Here is a 16,766-nt window from a genome sequence, read left to right as displayed (position 1 = left end):
GAAATATTTTATCTGCAGTGGAGTGAGACAGGGTATCAGAGACCCAGTAGTGCGGCAGCGGGAGGAGGGGAAGAGGAGGGAAAGAGAGAAGCCAAGAGGAGGGAGGGGCCGGCAGCGAGGCCCAGCAAGCCCTCAGAGTGGACCAAACCTCAGATTCTTAAATATAGATGTATTTTTTTTCATCTCTGGACACACATCAATCACACCTCTTCTGCCCTCCCAACTTGCAAAGCAAGTGCGTCAGACACAGCACAGCACGCGTGAAGGGCCCCTCCCTTTCACCAAAGCTGGGGGGCAGGACACAGCTTAAGGATGGAAGAGCCTCGAGGTAAATATGAAAGTTCTAGAACCAAGTGGGTTCCATTCTAGACCGGGGAAAGGGACCGGGAAGCAGCACAGTGGTGAGGTTCCAGATTTGGCAGCCGGGACCTAGCACCCAGTGGTTTTACGGTGGGCCTAGGGGTCGGAGGTTGTGGCAGGGGAAGACGGGCCCCTTCAGTCCTCAGCAAGGGGATTCCCTGGAGGGCACAGGAATCTCAAGATAGGGGGGAGAGCTCAGACTCTCCGGGAAGGAGGTACAGGGTCTGGTTCAAAAAAGGCCAGAAAGGCATCTAGACCCAGACTGCATGTTCTCCAATAGGAATGAGAAGTCAAGTGGTTCTGTACCACCCCCCACCTCCCCTTGGCCAAAATATGGAGAAAAAGAGCAGGAGTGGGGGGGGGGGCCCTCCAGGCAGAGCCAGACACCCCAACAAGGGCTAAGATCAGAGTAAGGACGCGAGTGCCCTGGTCTGGAGCCCGAGTTCTGGAGTTGAAATGGAGGACCTTCTGGATTCAGTTAAGTCCCTGAAAGTGCCCCAGCTGTGGACTTGATTGCCCCATTAACAGGGACACCACATGGTTTCCAGAGCTTGGTGGCCCCCAGGCCACAGCTGAGCATGGCATCTTCGGTGTGCTGAAAAATCAGCAAGCCACAAGGGCTCCAGGAGCCTCCTGCCTGTGTGACAACAGACCAGGTTTCCTAAAACCCCTGGCACCATGGCAGGGTAACGGCAGGTGCCCGGCCCTCCCGGGGAGGGAGGAGGCCCAGGCCAGGCCCGAAGGGCTCCGGGGCACAGTGTATGCATTCTGGAACCCAGGAAAGGCACGGCGTTGTGATTCCGGAGTGTCGGGGATTCCCAGAGAGGAGCTAGAAGGGCTGGAGTGTACGGCGGAGGGGACGGGGCTGCGGACCCCAAGGCGGGTTCGGGATGTGGAGTGGGGTTTCGGAACGGTGCCATTCTGCGTCCGCCCTCTGGACGAGGGAGGCAGGATGGGCGGGGAGTGTGGGGCGGCGGGACTTAGTTGCGCTCCTCGCCCAGGGAGCTGGCGGGGCTGAGGGGCTCGCTGGGAGTGCTGATTGAGCTGGAGGGCGCTGTGTCCACGGAGCCGCGCTTGCTCCCGCTGGTGGAAGAGGCGCAGGAGGCGCGGCGCGGCCACTCTGGGGCGCGGATGTTGCGCCGGTCCTTGGCGGCCTCCTCTTCCTCATCGTAGCGCTCCCCGTCTACGTCGGGCGGCCCGTCCCGTGGCTCCTCCTCGTCCTCGCTCTGGTGAGGGCTTGAGTGTCGCGACAGCGAGGGTGATGGCGGCACGGAGGCCGGCCGAGGGTAGCGGTAGCCCTGGGTCTGCGTTACGGGGGTGTGGGCACAAACCCGGAGTGAGCAGGTGGGGTGTGGGAGGGCCCGACAGCTTGCCCCGGGGCCTTCCCACTCCCGGAAGGACGCGCACCCACCCCAGCCCTCTAGCTCCGGGCCCATCAGAGAGATCGGGGTCCACTCACCGCGTCAGCCTCGTGGGGCTCATAGGTGAAGTGTTCTGGAAAGGCCTTGGCCAGCGCCATGTGGCGCGCGGACATATAGTACTTGGGGAAAAGAAGGGGGGGGAGCGTCAGCAGAAGGGAACCAGACACCGCCCCCAGCAGAGGTAGAAGGTGGCAAACCCTAGCCCACACTCTTTAGGCAGAGGAGCACCTTCTGGCACCTTCCAGTCGGCCCCTATACCAATTATCTTTCTGGTTCCACCCCTGAAGCCGATAAGCAGAGCTGTGAATGGACAGTCTCTGAGCCACGCCCCCATTCACAGGGGCAGAGGTCTTAGGTCAGGTACCTCTTGGCCACGCACTTCATGCAAGTAAGGTAACGCTGGCCAATGCGGTCTACCAGCAAAAGATGGTTAATTTCTTAAAGGGAGCGCAAGTGTTTCGCGTAGGGGACCCCTGGCCCCCTGCGCCAGCCTTGGAAGCTGACAAATCAGAGACCGGAAGAAGGCAGTTATACCCGGCCTAGGTATTTCCAGTCTAGAAGGTCTGAGAGGCGCTCCGTGCGGTTTCTCTGGATGATGCGCTGCCGCCGGCTCTGCTGGCAGAAGCTGTAGAGGAAGGAGGTGAGCTGCGAACAGGAATCATCCAGGCTGCGGAACCGCCGGTCCAGAATGTAGATGCCTGTGGGGGCCAGGACGGGGCAGAGCTCAGAAATCAGACGAAGGAAACCTTCATTCTCCCGGGGACTCTGTGGCACCAGGACCCCTCTCCCCATCCCGGGGCCCAGGAGCCCTTCCCTTCCCCCACCCGGGATCCAAGAGTCTCGGCTCTCGGTCTGGGCGCTGACCGTAAGCTGAGGGGTCTGCAATGTGTTCCTCCATGAAGCAGCCGAAGCCGGAGAGGTTGGTGGAGATACTGGGGATGCCCATAACCGTGCACTCAGCTGCGGGAAGGAGTGAGAAAGGTCTACTTAAGCTTTCCCCTTTTGCGCTTTGAAATCGCAATAGACGCCCCAACAGCGCCGTCTACTGACAACTTGAGCAAATCACTGAGCCCGCAAAACTAGAACGTGAGTGCGTTTGATTACAGTCTGTTTCTCGCAGGGGAAGCGAAGAGGCTCAGAAAAGGGAATTTACTCGTCCCAGGACTTCAGAATGAGGACAAATCTAGAGCTAGGTGATAGGATGTAAATTACTAAGTATGTACTGGTTGCCAATGTGTACCATTTTACTCCATCCTCACAACCTGTAAGATACTTTCTTGTGCCAGACGTAGTTTTGACAGGAAACACGAAAAATTCTCATCACTGCCTCACTGAACACCTTAAACAAACCTGAAAAATGGTTCACGTAGTTTATTACAATTCTCAGGTAGGGGCGCCTGGGTGGCTCAGTCCACTGAGCGTCCGACTTCGGCTCAGGTCATGATCTGGCGTTCGTGGGTTTGAGCCCTGTGACGGGCGCTGTGCTGACAGCTCAGAGCCTGGAGCCTGCTTTGGATTCTGTATCTTTCTCTCTCTGCCCCTCCTCCACTTGCACTCTGCCTCTCTCTCTCTCTCAAAAATAAACATGAAAAAATTAAAAAAAAAAATAATTCTCACGTAAGTGTTCCGAAAAACCTCCATAACCTGCAAACACAGGCACCAAATGTAACAGGGCTTCATGAGAAAAAGAGGGTTGGGGCCAAGCACACAAAACCTATGCATCACTGTAACCATGGCCGAAATGAAACTGGCAAAATCATTACCCCAATTATTATGCAAGCACAGTTTAAAAAGGTTTGTTAAATTGCTCGTAAGTTAAGAAATACTATGGGGGCGCCTGGGTGGCTGAGTCGGTTAAGCATCCGACTCTTGAGTTCGGCTCAGGTCACGATCTCATCGTTCCTGGGATTGAGCCCTGTGTCAGGCTCTGCTCTGACAGCATGGAGCCTGCTTGGGATTCTCTCCCTCCCTCTCTCTGCCCCTCCCCTGCTCACACTCTCTCTCTCTCTTCCTCAAAATAAATAAACTTAAAAAAAAAAAAGAAATACTACAGCAACTGTGATATTTACTTAGCCTCAAAACCAATCTTGATTGAAGAGTGTGAGGAAGGGTTGAGTTTGGGGCCACGGCAAAATGTCCCCAAATGAGGGACAAGTGCAAATAAGCCCCAACCCGGAGCCTGTGTCTAAAGGGAGTCAACGCCAGGGTACGTGGGTGGCTCAGTTGGTTAAGCATCCAACTCTTGGTTTCAGCTCAGGTCATGATCTCACAGTTTTGTGAGTTTGAGTCCCGTATCGAATCCCCGCTCAGGACTTTCTTTCTCTCTCTCTCTCCCTCCCTCCCTCCCACCCTCATGCTGTCTCTGTCTCTCTCAAAATAAATAAATGTAAAAAATATAATAATAATAAAGGGAGCCAACGCCTTCGTAAAAGAGGACGGCGGAGCGAATGGGCGCTGGGGACACCTCTGAGAGACCTGGCCCCATTCAGTCGTGTTGATGAACTACGTATTCAGCTGTTGATATCGGGGGGGAGGGGGGCAATCAGCAGCAAACTGGGGGAAATCACGTGTGACCTGTGACCTCAGCCCTCTAGTCACACATCACACGAGCGACCGTGTCACAGAAACACATGCTGCAGGCCAACAGACTGTGGCCATCGTCCCGGTTTTGCAAAGGCGAGCCTGGGGCACAGAGCGGGCAAGTGCCGTGCCCGGGGTTGGTGCCCCGTCTGACCAGGAGCCGACCACCATGCTGCACTCACCCGGCGTGTAGCCCCAAGGCTCATAGTAGGAGGGGAAGACCCCCAGGTGGCAGCCACGGACAAATTCCTCATAATCCACGGGGAGCAGGGGGCTCGTGGAGGAGAGGAACTCTGGGTGGAAAATCACCTAGCAGTGAAAAAGAAGAGCTCAGCCCAAACTCCCTGGGATCCCAGAGGGGCCCAGAGAGGGCGAAAAGCCTGTCTAAAGTCACACAAGTCAGCGGTAGGACAAAGCACTGAATCCAAGTCTGTCCGCTTAAAGTGCTAAGGCCCTTTCTAAACATAGCGATCCCTTAATAAACCAGGGGAGACGGGGGACGTGAGGCCCAGCTCCCCCTACCTCCACCCCCCACCCCTCCATGCTTGACCCAGCCTGGCCATTGCCCTCACCTTGACCCTGTCAGCACTACTATTGAAGAGTCCGATTCGACGGATGGTGGTCAGGATAGGATCCGAGGAGTCGTCCAGCATATTGTGGGTGCACACAGGGGGGAAAGACTGTCGCTGCAGGGGCCACAAGAGGGATGGGGGTCAGAGAAGGGACAGAGGGCTCCTTCATTCCCTGTGAGCCACGCTGACCCGGGAGGAGGTCACAATTCCCACCAGGTTGTGGGGACACAAGCCCAAGAGATTAGAAGCTGTAGATATCTGGGGCGCCTGGGGGGCTCAGTAGGTGGAATGGCCGACTCTCGATTTCGGCTCCGGTCATGAGCTCACAGTTGGTTCGTGAGTTCGAGCCCCGAGTTGGGTCTCCACTGTCAGTGCAGAGCCTGCTTGGGATTCTCTCTCTCTGGCCCTCCCTTGCTTGCGCTCTCACTCTCTCTCTCAAAATAACTAAATAAACTTAAAAAAAAAAAAAAAGAGGAGTCATAGATATCCTCCTTGGCTCTCTCTGTAAAGGCTCACTTTTCTGTTTGAACACCATGAGCTGAGGGGCACCTGGGTGACTCAGTCGGTTAAGTGTCCGACTTCGGCTCAGGTCATGATCTCACGGTTCATGGGTTCAAGCCCCATATCGGGTTCTGGGCTGACAGCCAGACAGCCCTCCCTCTCTCTCAAAAATAAATAAACATAAAAAATAACCAACTAAACAAAAACACACCATGAGCTGAAAAGAAACTACAATTCCCATTTGTCTTTGAGGCAAAGCCAGCATTAACCTGCCTCCCCTGACGACCGGGAGTTGTAGTTATTGGGTTCTGTACTCTGGGCTCCATCATCAAAGAAACCCAAAGGAACTAAAATTCCCCCAAGTCAATGGGGGGCAGAGACTTGGTCAATATGGCAGCAAGCTTCAGGGGCTGCTGGAAGTTGTAGTTCTCTTATGAAAAGCCTGTCTTGCCTTCTTTCCAAGTTCCCTTTACTCTCCATCCTGTAATTCCCTCCACTTCCGCTCCCACCCAAGGCCCAGAGAAACCACAATTCCCAAGAGTGACTGGAGGGGCGAGAGCTAGGAAATCCCACGGGCTGCTGGGATATGTAGTTATTTGTAACTCTTCCATCTCATTAAAAGTTCTACTCGCCTTCAGTCAGCTCCAGGGGCTCAGGAAACTACAACTCCCAGCAGCCCCGTGGCAATGCATACACATCCTCAGTGAGGCTGACTGCCATAGGGACTATTAGAAATTGTAATCTGGGGTCACAGCGTGGCTCAGTCATCTCTTTATTTTGGCTCTTTATTATGATCTCACGGCTTCTGGCTTCGAGCCCCATGTCAGGCTCCGTGCAGGAAGCGCGGGGCCTGCTTGGGATCCCCTCTCTCCCTCTCTCTCTCTCAAAATAAATACATAAACTTAAAAAAAGAAAAAAGGAAATTGTAGTTTGGCCCAAAGCACATCACACCTCATTTGTGCAGCGTGGGTACCTAGGTTTCCATTCGCCGGGAAGTGGCTCACCCACCCTGACCACAGGTACCAAAGATTCCTGACCCCAGAGAATCAAAGAACTCTCCCTCCCAGGAGCCTCTGGGGCAAGGGAAGCATGCCTGAAGCAGGGGCTGCTGGGACTTGTAGTCCTCATTTTGTTATTGCCACATTCTTCTAAGGTTTCCCATCCACCGAATTCCATTAACCTCCGGAATCTAAAGAAGCTACAACTGCCAGGAATGTCTGGGGACTAAGACACACGGCCTATGGGATAAGAAAAACAGCAGCTGCTGAGAGTTTTCAATGCTCTTCAGGTAACGGCTAGTGTTTTAGCTAAAACCTTCTGGCTCTAATGAGTATGAAACTAGTCAGCAGCAAGACCCAGGGACAGCGGGGGCTTGTAATTCTCCTCCTGTGGGCTTTGTTGACTTCCTAAAGTTCTCTTTCATCTTTTGACCCCGGTGGCTCAACGAAATTACAAATTAAAAAAAAAAAGTACAACTCCTAGCAGCCCCTGTAGCAGAATAAGTCACTGGGGGGGGGGGCGCCTCGGGGGGGGGGGGGCGGGGGGGGGGCTCAGTCCGTTAAGCATCCAACTTCAGCTCAGGTCACGATCTTAACAGCTGGTGGGTTCCAGCCCAGTGTAGTCGGGCTCTGGGCTGACAGCTCAGAGCCTGGAGCCTGCTTCGGATTCTGTCTCCCTCTCTCTCTGCCCCTCCCCCTCCCCCGCTCTGTCTTCCTCTCTCTCTCTCTCTCTCTCTCTCTCAAAAATAAATAAGCCTTAAAAAAAATCAATTGATTCCCTGATAAGGGTGCCGGTGACGCGGAGCCCCCAGCAATCTCTGGGGTCAGAGCTAAGACAGCAAGCTGCCCCCGGGGCGGGTGCTGGGCATCGCCATGTCTCTGTTCGGGGCCCCAGACCGTACCTGCGTGGCAAATATAGCTCTCTTCATCATAGTGAAGTCCTCCTTGTCCAGCATCTTGTTCATGTCCGGGAGGCTCCCCCTGCAAGGTGACAGGGTATGCATCTGGGAATGGGTGATCCGTGGAGTCAGGGCCCAGGAGGATGCGGGGCTGGGGGAGGGACACTCACACCAGCAAGGACTCATAAAGCTTCCTTCCGAACTTCTCTTTCACGGTGTTGGCCGTATCCCTAGAAGGGGCAGAGACACAGCATCACATATATGCCACCTGCCATTTATTGTCAGCTGCTACACTGAGGTCTGGGCGGAGAGGCCCTGGGGACTTGGAGCTGGAGGACGGGGACCTGGGAGACAGGCCCTGAAAGGCTCGAATCCCCTGTGCCCCTCATCAGCTGTGTGGCGGGGGACAGGTGGCCTTCCCTCTCTGACTTTGGTGACTCATCTCTCAGACGGGGATAAAAATAGAACCGACCTCAGAGGTCTGCAGGGAAAACTTGATGAAGTCACGACAAACAACGCACAGTGCCTGGCACACAGCAAACCTTCCAGAAATGTCAGCTATTATTAGGACGTGCACTAGTCCTGGTGGTGGCCATGCTAAGCCCCATGTTATAAAAAGGGAGAACGATGTTCCGAGAGAGGAAATTTTATGTGCACAAGTGAAGCTAGCAACTAGTGACACCCTGCAGCCTCGATGACATTCCTCTAATCCTAATCTTCTCATAGCTCTGGCCTCATTTTCTACCCCATCTCCCTTAAGCGCCCTGCTCCAGCCGCGCTGGTCTCCCTGTGGTTTCTCAGACATACCTCAGGGCCTTTGCATCTGTGTTCCTCTGCCTGAAATGCTATTCCCCAGATACACACAGGGCTCCCTCCCTCATTTCTTCTACTGGTCTCTACCCCATGGCAACTTTCTCAGTGTGGCCTGTCCATTCCATGTCCTGTCTCGCATTCCAGTCCTGCTTTATTTTCTTGTCAGAGCACTTTCTTTTTGTTGTTGTTGTTGTCTTAAAGAGTCTATTTTTAAGCGGTCGTCTCTACACCCAACACGGGGCTCGAACTTACAACCCCAAGACCAAGAGCCACATGCTCTAACTGAGCCAACCAGGCACCCCAGAGCACTTTCTATAGAACTCTCTAGAATGGGAGCTCGGTGAGGGCAGGGATTTTATCGTCCTCATTTACAGCTGCGTCCCCAGGGCCTGGAACAGCGCCTGGTCCACGGTAGGTGCTCAGTGACTATCTGATGGCTAATGCATGGCTCTTGCAGATGAGGAAATTATCACAAAGCCACCAAGGGTCAGTGGCCCAAGTGGGACCTCGCCAGTTTGATGTCAGGGCCCTGGTTGTACGGTCACACTTGTCCTGTGTGCGACTCCTTACTGCCCCTGACCTAGAGGCGTCTTAAGCAAGTGACTTCACTACGAGTTTTTGGGGGGCAAACCGCTCGTGTTCCAGATAACAAAACTGAGCCTCCCGAAGGGCATGGCTGGGAGCGGGAATGGCAGGGATCCTGGGCCGAGGGCTGCTGACCAAAGCTGCTTGCGCACAGCTTGGCCTTTGAGGGTTTCCACGTTGAAATTGTTGGTCCGAGCCGGCATGATGAAGAAGGCGACCACTGTCTGCTCACTGCCGTTCACCTGGGCAGAGGAAAAGGCGTGGGGTGGGGGGAGGGGGTCAGGATCACCCGCGAGAAGGCTGAAGCCACCTACCCTTTTCCACCCATCAAGACCACTATGGCCCTGCCATGCTCCTTCCGGTCAAGGAGAATTAGAGTCATCATCCCCACTGGGACTCTGGTCTTCTTTCTGGGTCTCTACACTTTCCCTTCACACACGGGGTTTCCCTACTTCCCGCCCCCGCCCTCCCCAGTTATGTGCGGATTTCCTTTTCCTCTTTTTGTCTTCTCAAAGCCCAGGCCTTACTCTGAGTAGATAGTTGAGCCGGGCCAAGGCCTCTAGGAAGACATCGGCCCCCTTGTTAGAGAACTCGTAGCGGCCGGCGATAAAGAAATACAAGGTCTTGTCCAAGTTGAAGTCCAGGTGCCTAAAAAAGCCATAAGGCATGGTGGTGAAGCCACCTTGGTGAAGCCAAGGGTGGGGACCCGCTAGCCCTGGCCTTGAAACTACAAACCCCAGAAGCTACAGGGGCAAAGAGCGTCTTAGGCAGTACAGAGGCATCATGGGAGCTCCTGGGAGTTGAAGTTCTCTTCTCCCTAGATGGGGATCAATACTTGAATACTCCACCATTGTTCTGGTGCTCAGGAATGGAAGAGGCTGAGCCCCCAGCTATCCCATCTCTTACACTCATGAGTTGGGTTCCCAACCCCTTCCTCTCCCAAGACCTAGGTACCTGGTCCACGTACCCATAAAAATGGCCCCGCACAAACTCCTGGATTCGAGCCTTGCTCTGAGCATGGAGGTTCTGGAACTCATGCATGGCAGAGAACTTCTTCACATTCAGTCCATTGGGGGTCACGATATCTGGGATTTGTGGGGAGAAGGTCCATGTTTCATATCTTCATCTATTCATACGCGTCAGTGTGGTTGAATGAATAAACAAAGGAAAGACTCCTTTCCTGTCACAATCTCTTAGTTTTAGAAGCTCCCTTGGTGGCCCCGCTGCCCTGCCACTCAGAGGCCTTCTTGCCCCAAGTCACTTGCTTATGTTCACAAGCACGACCACAACTCCCAGCAGCCCCTGCAAATGGCTAACCACACAGGGAAATGAACTACCTTGGGGCTTCTGGGAGTTGTAGTTCTTTTGTTTCCCCTATCCCACCCTATACTGGGGATGATTTAAACATCCCCATCCTGCTTCTCCCAGAATATACCCTCAACCTTCAAGCCTCTTTTAGGGTCCCGATCATTTCCTATCCTCCTTGAAATTAAAATACATCAATGAAAAATTATAACCACCATCAGCTCCAGGAGTAGAAGGAGCCGGCTAGCCAAAGGCCTCCTGGGAATTGTAGTTCTCACAATACACCCATTGAGAATGGGTGCTATAACCCGAAAAGAATAACTGATTCCAGGGGTGTCTGGGTGGCTCAGTCGGTTGAGCATCCAACTTGGTTTGGGTTCATGTCATGATCTCACGGTTCATGGGATCGAGCCCCGCGTCGGGCTCTGCTTGGGATTCTCTCTCTCTCTGTCCCTCCCCCTGTCCATGCTCTCTCACTCTTTCTCTCTCAAAATAAATAACTTAAAAAAAAAAAAAAAAAAAAAGAATAACGGATTCCAACACCACTCTTCTCAAAATCAAAACCCAGTGAAACTCCATTCCCTTTCAGAAGACCAGTAACTACATTAGCCGATAAGGTAACTTTACCATTTTGAAATGAATGTCAAAGGAACTACACCTCCCATTAGCCTCTAGGGCGTATAACCAGGCAGCTCCCTATTCAGGTCATCAACTTAGGGCTGGCTGGGGGGTGTAGTTCTTTGCTCTCTACAGTTAAAAAAAACCAGCTAAGTATCGGCCTGAGCACAGACTGCCTCATTCATGTCTAGGGACCCCAGCCTATTCCTTACCTGGTTTCCTCTTGAGCAGGTGCTGAGCCTCGATGGCAGTAATCTGGGACACAGTAGTAAAGATATGAGCGCAGTGGGCCGCTGCCCGCTCCATGCAGTAGCGGTGATAGATTTGCCTCTCCCCTGCTTCCTTGTCCACATTGAACTGGGTGGGAAGGGAGGGCAGTCAGGTTAGAAGAACTGGGGAGAAGACTCAGGCAGCCCAGACTCCGGGGTCCCGGAGGTGGCTGGGGTTGGAAGCTGAACTCCTTTGTCAGAGGGAGGAGGGGGTGGAGGACTTGGACCCCTGGGTCACGGGAGAAGAGGAAGCTTGATCCCCCCGCCCCTGGGCTTCCCGGACAGCTTTGGGCTGTCCCGAACCACTCACAGCCCCCATCTGCCACACGTTCCCGGCTCACATTCTCCAGGTTGTTATAGAAGTCCACGGCACCGGCACACAGGTAGCGTCCCAGCAGTGTGGCGTGGGTGGTGAAGATTGTGGCCACGGGCAGCCGCCGGGCCCGGCACAGGCAGAGGCCAATGCCCGCCAACCACTCGTGGAAGTGTGCAACCACGTGTGGCTTCTCCTCGTTCTGGGCCAGGAACTATGGGGCAACAGGAAGAGGGCCACTGTGTCTCCACGTGTGTTGTGCGGACAACCAACAATCCCCAAGGTGGACAGGGAAGCAGGGGAGAGGTAAATCTAGCGTCATTCTTGCACAGAGTGGATGGTAGCCCACTGCAATTCCCCTAGAACAAGGAACTGTACATCTCCGGGTCGCCAGGCCAGCTGACCCCATCCTTCAAGGCTGATGGGAGCCGGGGGCGGTGGAGAGGTTGGCCCCACCTTCTAAGTGCCAGCAGGGCTGAAGTGGAAGGTCTGAAGTTGTAGTGTCCCCAAGTCCCGGACGCAATTCCTGGAGAGCCTTTTGTCTCAATCAAGAGTGGAGCTGCATCCAATACTGACTAAAGGACTACAACTCCCAGAATGCCCTACGACTGGCCCATTCGTAAACTGGTTTCCCTGGGGCAGGAGATGTGAAGTTTCTTCAGCCTTTTAAAACCTAAAAGGGGGTCAGAACCAGGATCCCTGGTTCTCATATAGGCTGGAGACCCCCCAACCGTCCAGGGCCCCCTCTGAGAGCTAAGTCCAGCCACTATCAGACTACAGAACTACAACTCCCAGAATGTCCTGGTGCAAGCCCTCTAGCCCGGCCAGCACCCCCCAAAGCTAACAGTTCAAAATTTCTCTACTGAGAAAATTAGAATGAATGAAGCTGGGGTTGGGAGTTTGAGCCTCTGGGCCCCTGGGTGTCTGTGTTCCCAAAGGTCAGAGCTAGGGCTTGGAAAAGGACCTACAATCCCAGAATGCCTTGGGAGAAGCCAGCCACCCCAAGGCCCCCGGCCGGCCACCCCTTCCTACCCCGCCCCCTCTGGCAGGGACTAACGGCCATCCTAGGTTGGGGCCCGGGTCAGGAGTGACATGGCGACCAGCAATGGGGCCTACCTCACCCAGGAACCAGGTGGTGAGGAAGCCAAAAAGGACAGCGTCGTTGGCCTCACGGTCGTACCAAGGCACCCCGATGTTGCAGGTGTCCCAGAGCTCCCCCTTCCAGCGCTCCAGGGCCCAGGCTGAGGCCCCCACGTCCAGGAGCACCACCAGGGGGCCCCCCTCGATCAGCCAGCGTCCGAAATACACCTGGGGGGGCCCACAGGAAGACTCAGGCTTTTGGCCACACTTCCCTGGGCTCAGCCTCGGTGGCTCGCCCACCCGCAGGCAGCAGTCGGGGCTTAAAGCCTCAGTTCTTCCACCCTGTTTCGGTACCTGCTGCTAATTTCTCCCCCGCTGCCGTATTTCTCCACGTGCTGCTAGTTATTCCCACCACACTCTTTGTCCATCGCTGTTACATTTTCCCTGTGCCTCGCTTCCTTTCTAGCTTTGCGCAGTGGCGGTATCGTAGCCAATGAGGTTTATTAGAGGAGCGATTACTGCTAACTGAAAACCTTGCTTCCTTTCTATAACCGCTACCCTGGTTCCCAACCCACTGCCTCCTTTCTCTTACCTATAACCATGAATGTCACACGGTCCTGTCTCTGTGTCCCCCGCTGCCTTGCTTTCCCGCCCTTAGCATTTCTCCAACGTGCTGCCTTGTTTCTGTGTTTCCTGCCACTTCCGTCTTGCCAACCCGCCTGTCGCCTTCTCCCGTTATTTCTTCCTTCTGCTGCTAATTCCTCCCACTGGATGCTTCTTTTACTGTTCTCATTGCCACATTCTTCCGCGCCCGCTGCCTTGCTTCCGATGCTTTCACTATAAATTTGTCACCTGCTGTCTCCTTCCTCTACCCTTTGGACTCTGCAGCTACCTTTCTAACACCAGCTGCTGTCTGCCCCGCTGCCATGTTTCTAAACCTTGCTGCCACATTTCTCCGGGCGGCTGCTTTCCTCCTGAGATGATGGCCTAGGTTCTGGGCCAGCTGCCACAGCCCTGTGCGGGCGGCAAGCAGTCCTGCGCCTCCCGGACCTGGTTTTGCCCGGCCTGGGGAGCCTGACTCTGATACCCCTCCCCCTCCCAGCTGTCGTCTGCCCTTTTGCTGGGGGGGGGGCGCTATTCTTAGGCCCCCAGCACGTGGGGAGCAGCTGCCATGGGGGAGGGCTGGGCCGATCTAGGGTTCCTTAGGGACATGGTCCCCGGCCTCTCTGGACTCCAGACCCCACCCCAGACTAGAGGCTGTGAATGAATGAAGGAACCACTGTACTTCTTCCTCCCAGACCTGTCTGTCCTTCCACCCTGCTACATCATGGCCTTTTCCGCCGGAGGCAGCCGCCTCTCAGTGCTCATCCGTCAGTCCTCAGCCGGGGCTCTGGGACTCTCCCTTCCTATCTTTAAGTCCCGGGTCTGCTCCTCTGAAACTCTGCCCCCTGTCTCTCTTCCCTCCATCGGTACTCTATCTCCTCTCCCTCCTAGTTCCTTCTCCTGGAAATCTCAGGCTGCCTCTCTCTCTATTGCTGTTGCCCCTGGGGCGATCGCCACCTTTTGGAACACTCAATCTCTCTCCATCCATCTCTCTCCCTTGGTCGGCCTGTCCACCTCACTGCCGGCTTGGCTGTTTATGATAACGATGATGACGATGGCCGTGGTCACAAGAGCTCATACACAGTACTAACTGAGGCCAGGAACCGGGCTGAGGACTTTATTAACTAACAATTAATCCTTTCCCCCAAAACGAACAAGGTAGGTGCTATTAGTAGGTTTATTAGCCAAGGTCACACAGGCAGGAAGTGGAGAAGGTGATTTTGAACTTCAGGCTCCAGAACCCCCACTCTGGCACTCCTGCCTCACCCCAAGCCCATCTCCCCCCGGGTTCCACCTGGCTGTCTGTCTTTCCGTCTCGCTCTTTTTCTCTCTGTGGGTCTGAGGATCTTGGCCTCTGGGAGCCATCTCTCAGTCTTTCTTATGCACCTGCTGTCGGTCTGTCCGTTCACCAATGTCTTCAGCTTGGGGTTCACCCACCCACTTCATGGGGTCCTGCGTCTGTCTGTCTGTCAATCTTACCTCCTCTGTGTCTATCTGGGAAAGTTCTGGCTCATCCCATGTTTCTGTCCATGCCTCCCTCTCCCCGTGGGGCTACCCACCCTCTCCCCGCCGTCCCTTCTCCACCTGCCGCTCCCACCCTGACTCTGGGCACCCACCTCCCCTCCCCTCGGCCAGGCCATGTCCCACCTTGCAGCCCTTGCTGTTCATGGAGTCCAACGTCCTCTTCAGGGCTGGGGTTGGGGGCTCGAGCAGTTCCACCTGGGTCCTCACGCCCTGCTCCGTGTACGGTCCCACCAGGTAGTAGTTGTCACCCCATTCATCCCCTGTCACTTTCGCCTTCGTCTGTAGCACCGTGTAGATGCCGCCCACTGTGGGCCCAAGTGCGTGAGGGCAGGCCCCAGCCGAGGTCCACGGGTCTGGGACCTGGGGCAGGGTAGGGGGCCATGGGAGGTACTGGGGCCCCACACCTCTGGCTTAGAAGGAGGAGGGGGCTGAGAGCCCACACTTCTGAGTCAGAGAGATGATGGGATAGGAGTTCCAGGGCAGTACTCCTGGGTCTAAGGGAGAATGGGGCTGGGGTTGGGACTCAGGGGGAGAAAGGGGCTCAGGCTAAACTTCGGAGTCTGAGACATGAAAGGGCTAGGGACTCGGGCTCCTGGGTCTGAGGGAATTAGGGGCCGGGGTCCCAAGGATGACAGAAGCTGGCAAGGATCAGCAGGACTCAGGTCCCTGAGTTCCCAGCTTCTGGGAGCTGGGTTTATAATCTCAGTCAGGCTCTAGGTCACGGTAGGGGAGAATCTCTCTCCATAGCCCGATTCAGCTTCCCACAGCTGCCCAAGAGAAGCCTGAATTGTCATTCCTTGCCCCCAGGGACTCTGCTGACCTGTCCCCCAGTTTCCTCTCCCCAACTGAGAACACACGTGCAGGGCCCCGCTCTGCCCATAACTCCACTCCAGACCCAGAAGTCTGGGCTCTCAGCCTCCTTACCTACTGGAGCCTGGGCCCTGGGGATACATGGCTCCCAGTTCGAGGGCTGCTTGCCATGGGGTGAGACTCAGCCCCATTCTCTCCCAAGACTCAGCAAAGCAAAACCCCAGCTGGTTTTCCAAACCCAGAACTTTAGGACCTTCAGAGCCTGGGACGCAGAAATCTAGGTCCCCAGCCACTCCCATCCTAGGGCCCAGCCCCTGACCAACTTAGGACTTCCCAGCCTTCCCTCATTCCAGTACGCATGTGTCTCAGGCCGCAGGCTTCTGTACTCCTAGAAACAGAGCTCACACCCTCGGCTCCTTCAGAGTCTAGGCATTCAGACCAACTCTCTCCCACCCTAAGATCTAAGAATTAGAGTCTGCGGCCCTTCCCATCTTTACTCGCAAGTGGCCAGCCCCCAGATTCTGCCACCACGACTCATGCATCCTATCTCCCTGTTGGCTCTCTCCCAGATCCAGAGTTTATATCCCCAGACTCTTCCCCCAGGGCCACAGGTCTGAAACCCAGCCACTTCCCTAGTTTTGCACTAGAAAGTGCCAACCCCCCATCTCCTTCCCGGTTCAGGACCCAGGTCTCTGGTCTCTGGGAAGCCTCCCTCCGGGACCTAGGAATCATTCATTTTGGCCCCCTCTTCCCTAGGACCCAGCAATTGGACTTCCAGCTTCCTTTCATCTTCACAGTCAGGCGACCCATCCCCACCCCGCCAGGGTACAGGAGACTTACCCCGGCCCTCCCCAAGGACACAGGAGTCATAGGTTCCTTGCCCAGAATCCAAGAGTATCATGCCAAGTAACTCCGTCCTCTAGGACTCTAGAGTTTCGCGCCCCCATCCCCGACTGCCCTCCTGGTCCAGGACCCATCGCCTGGCGTGCTCACCCTTGTTGGCCACCTCCCAGGCCACCTCGAAGAGCACTGTATTCTCCAGGTCGAATTCATCCTCCCAATCCTCCAGTCCTGGCAGTGAGGACATGGACAAAGTGCGGCTTAGAGGCATGGCCGACGCGTGAAGGGGGCTCCAGGGTCCACAGGTGGGGGCTCCCGAGGTGTCTGGGGAATGCAAAGGGCAGGGCGCGGGGCCAGGTAGCTGGTGCCCGACGGGAAGCTTGCAACGCCCTCGGCTTCCTATTGCACGACCGCACCCCCGCCCCAGAGCTCTGGGCCGTAGGCTGGAGGCGGCCGCAGCGTCACTGAGGCCGGCGGGGCCCCTGCAGTGAAATCTTGCGGCCGCCAGGAGGCGGGGCCCGCCCCCCGGCCAGAGCCATTGGTCCGTGCCCGGGGGAGGGAGCGCCCGCGTCTCCTCATTGGTGGACAAGGTAGGGTTTGCTCTGCTCCGCCCCCCCCAGCGGTCAATGAGAGCCTCAGGGGGCGCGGCTTGCCGCTGCGCTAGCGGATTGGCCC

The 16,766-nt window shown here is 55.5% G+C and overlaps 1 protein-coding gene and 1 pseudogene across 1 annotated transcript; one reads left to right on the top strand and one right to left on the bottom strand.

The window, feature by feature from the left end:
• Positions 1-154: 154 nt before the first annotated feature.
• GYS1 (glycogen synthase 1) lies at positions 155-16,571 on the bottom strand. The gene is made up of 16 exons (XM_003997522.6): positions 16,245-16,571; positions 14,565-14,746; positions 12,351-12,542; positions 11,263-11,448; positions 10,865-11,009; positions 9,697-9,814; positions 9,257-9,377; positions 8,865-8,971; positions 7,502-7,561; positions 7,335-7,413; positions 4,934-5,047; positions 4,544-4,670; positions 2,646-2,741; positions 2,316-2,479; positions 1,820-1,900; positions 155-1,664 (listed from the first exon to the last, which is right to left on the bottom strand). Exons 1-16 carry the CDS (start codon positions 16,360-16,362, stop codon positions 1,341-1,343), a joined length of 2,214 nt encoding a protein of 737 aa, XP_003997571.2. The 5' UTR covers positions 16,363-16,571; the 3' UTR covers positions 155-1,340.
• LOC123382458 lies at positions 12,779-12,862 on the top strand (annotated as a pseudogene).
• Positions 16,572-16,766: the final 195 nt, after the last annotated feature.

This window comes from Felis catus, chromosome E2 (genome assembly GCF_018350175.1).
Source record: "Felis catus isolate Fca126 chromosome E2, F.catus_Fca126_mat1.0, whole genome shotgun sequence".
Taxonomy (NCBI): domain Eukaryota; kingdom Metazoa; phylum Chordata; class Mammalia; order Carnivora; family Felidae; genus Felis; species Felis catus.
Note: the sequence above shows the minus strand (reverse complement) of the source record. Positions and strands in the feature narration are given on the sequence as shown.

Excerpts from the sequence above, each read along its gene's own strand:
- GYS1 (XM_003997522.6), bottom strand. The coding sequence starts at position 16,362 with ATGCCTCTAAGCCGCACTTTGTCCATGTCCTCACTGCCAGGACTGGAG. Across the intron at positions 9,378-9,696 it reads GTGCGGGGCCATTTTTATGG|GCACCTGGACTTCAACTTGG; the intron begins GTACGTGGACCA and ends TGGCTTTTTTAG. Across the intron at positions 5,048-7,334 it reads GAGCTATATTTGCCACGCAG|CGACAGTCTTTCCCCCCTGT; the intron begins GTACGGTCTGGG and ends TGGCCCCTGCAG.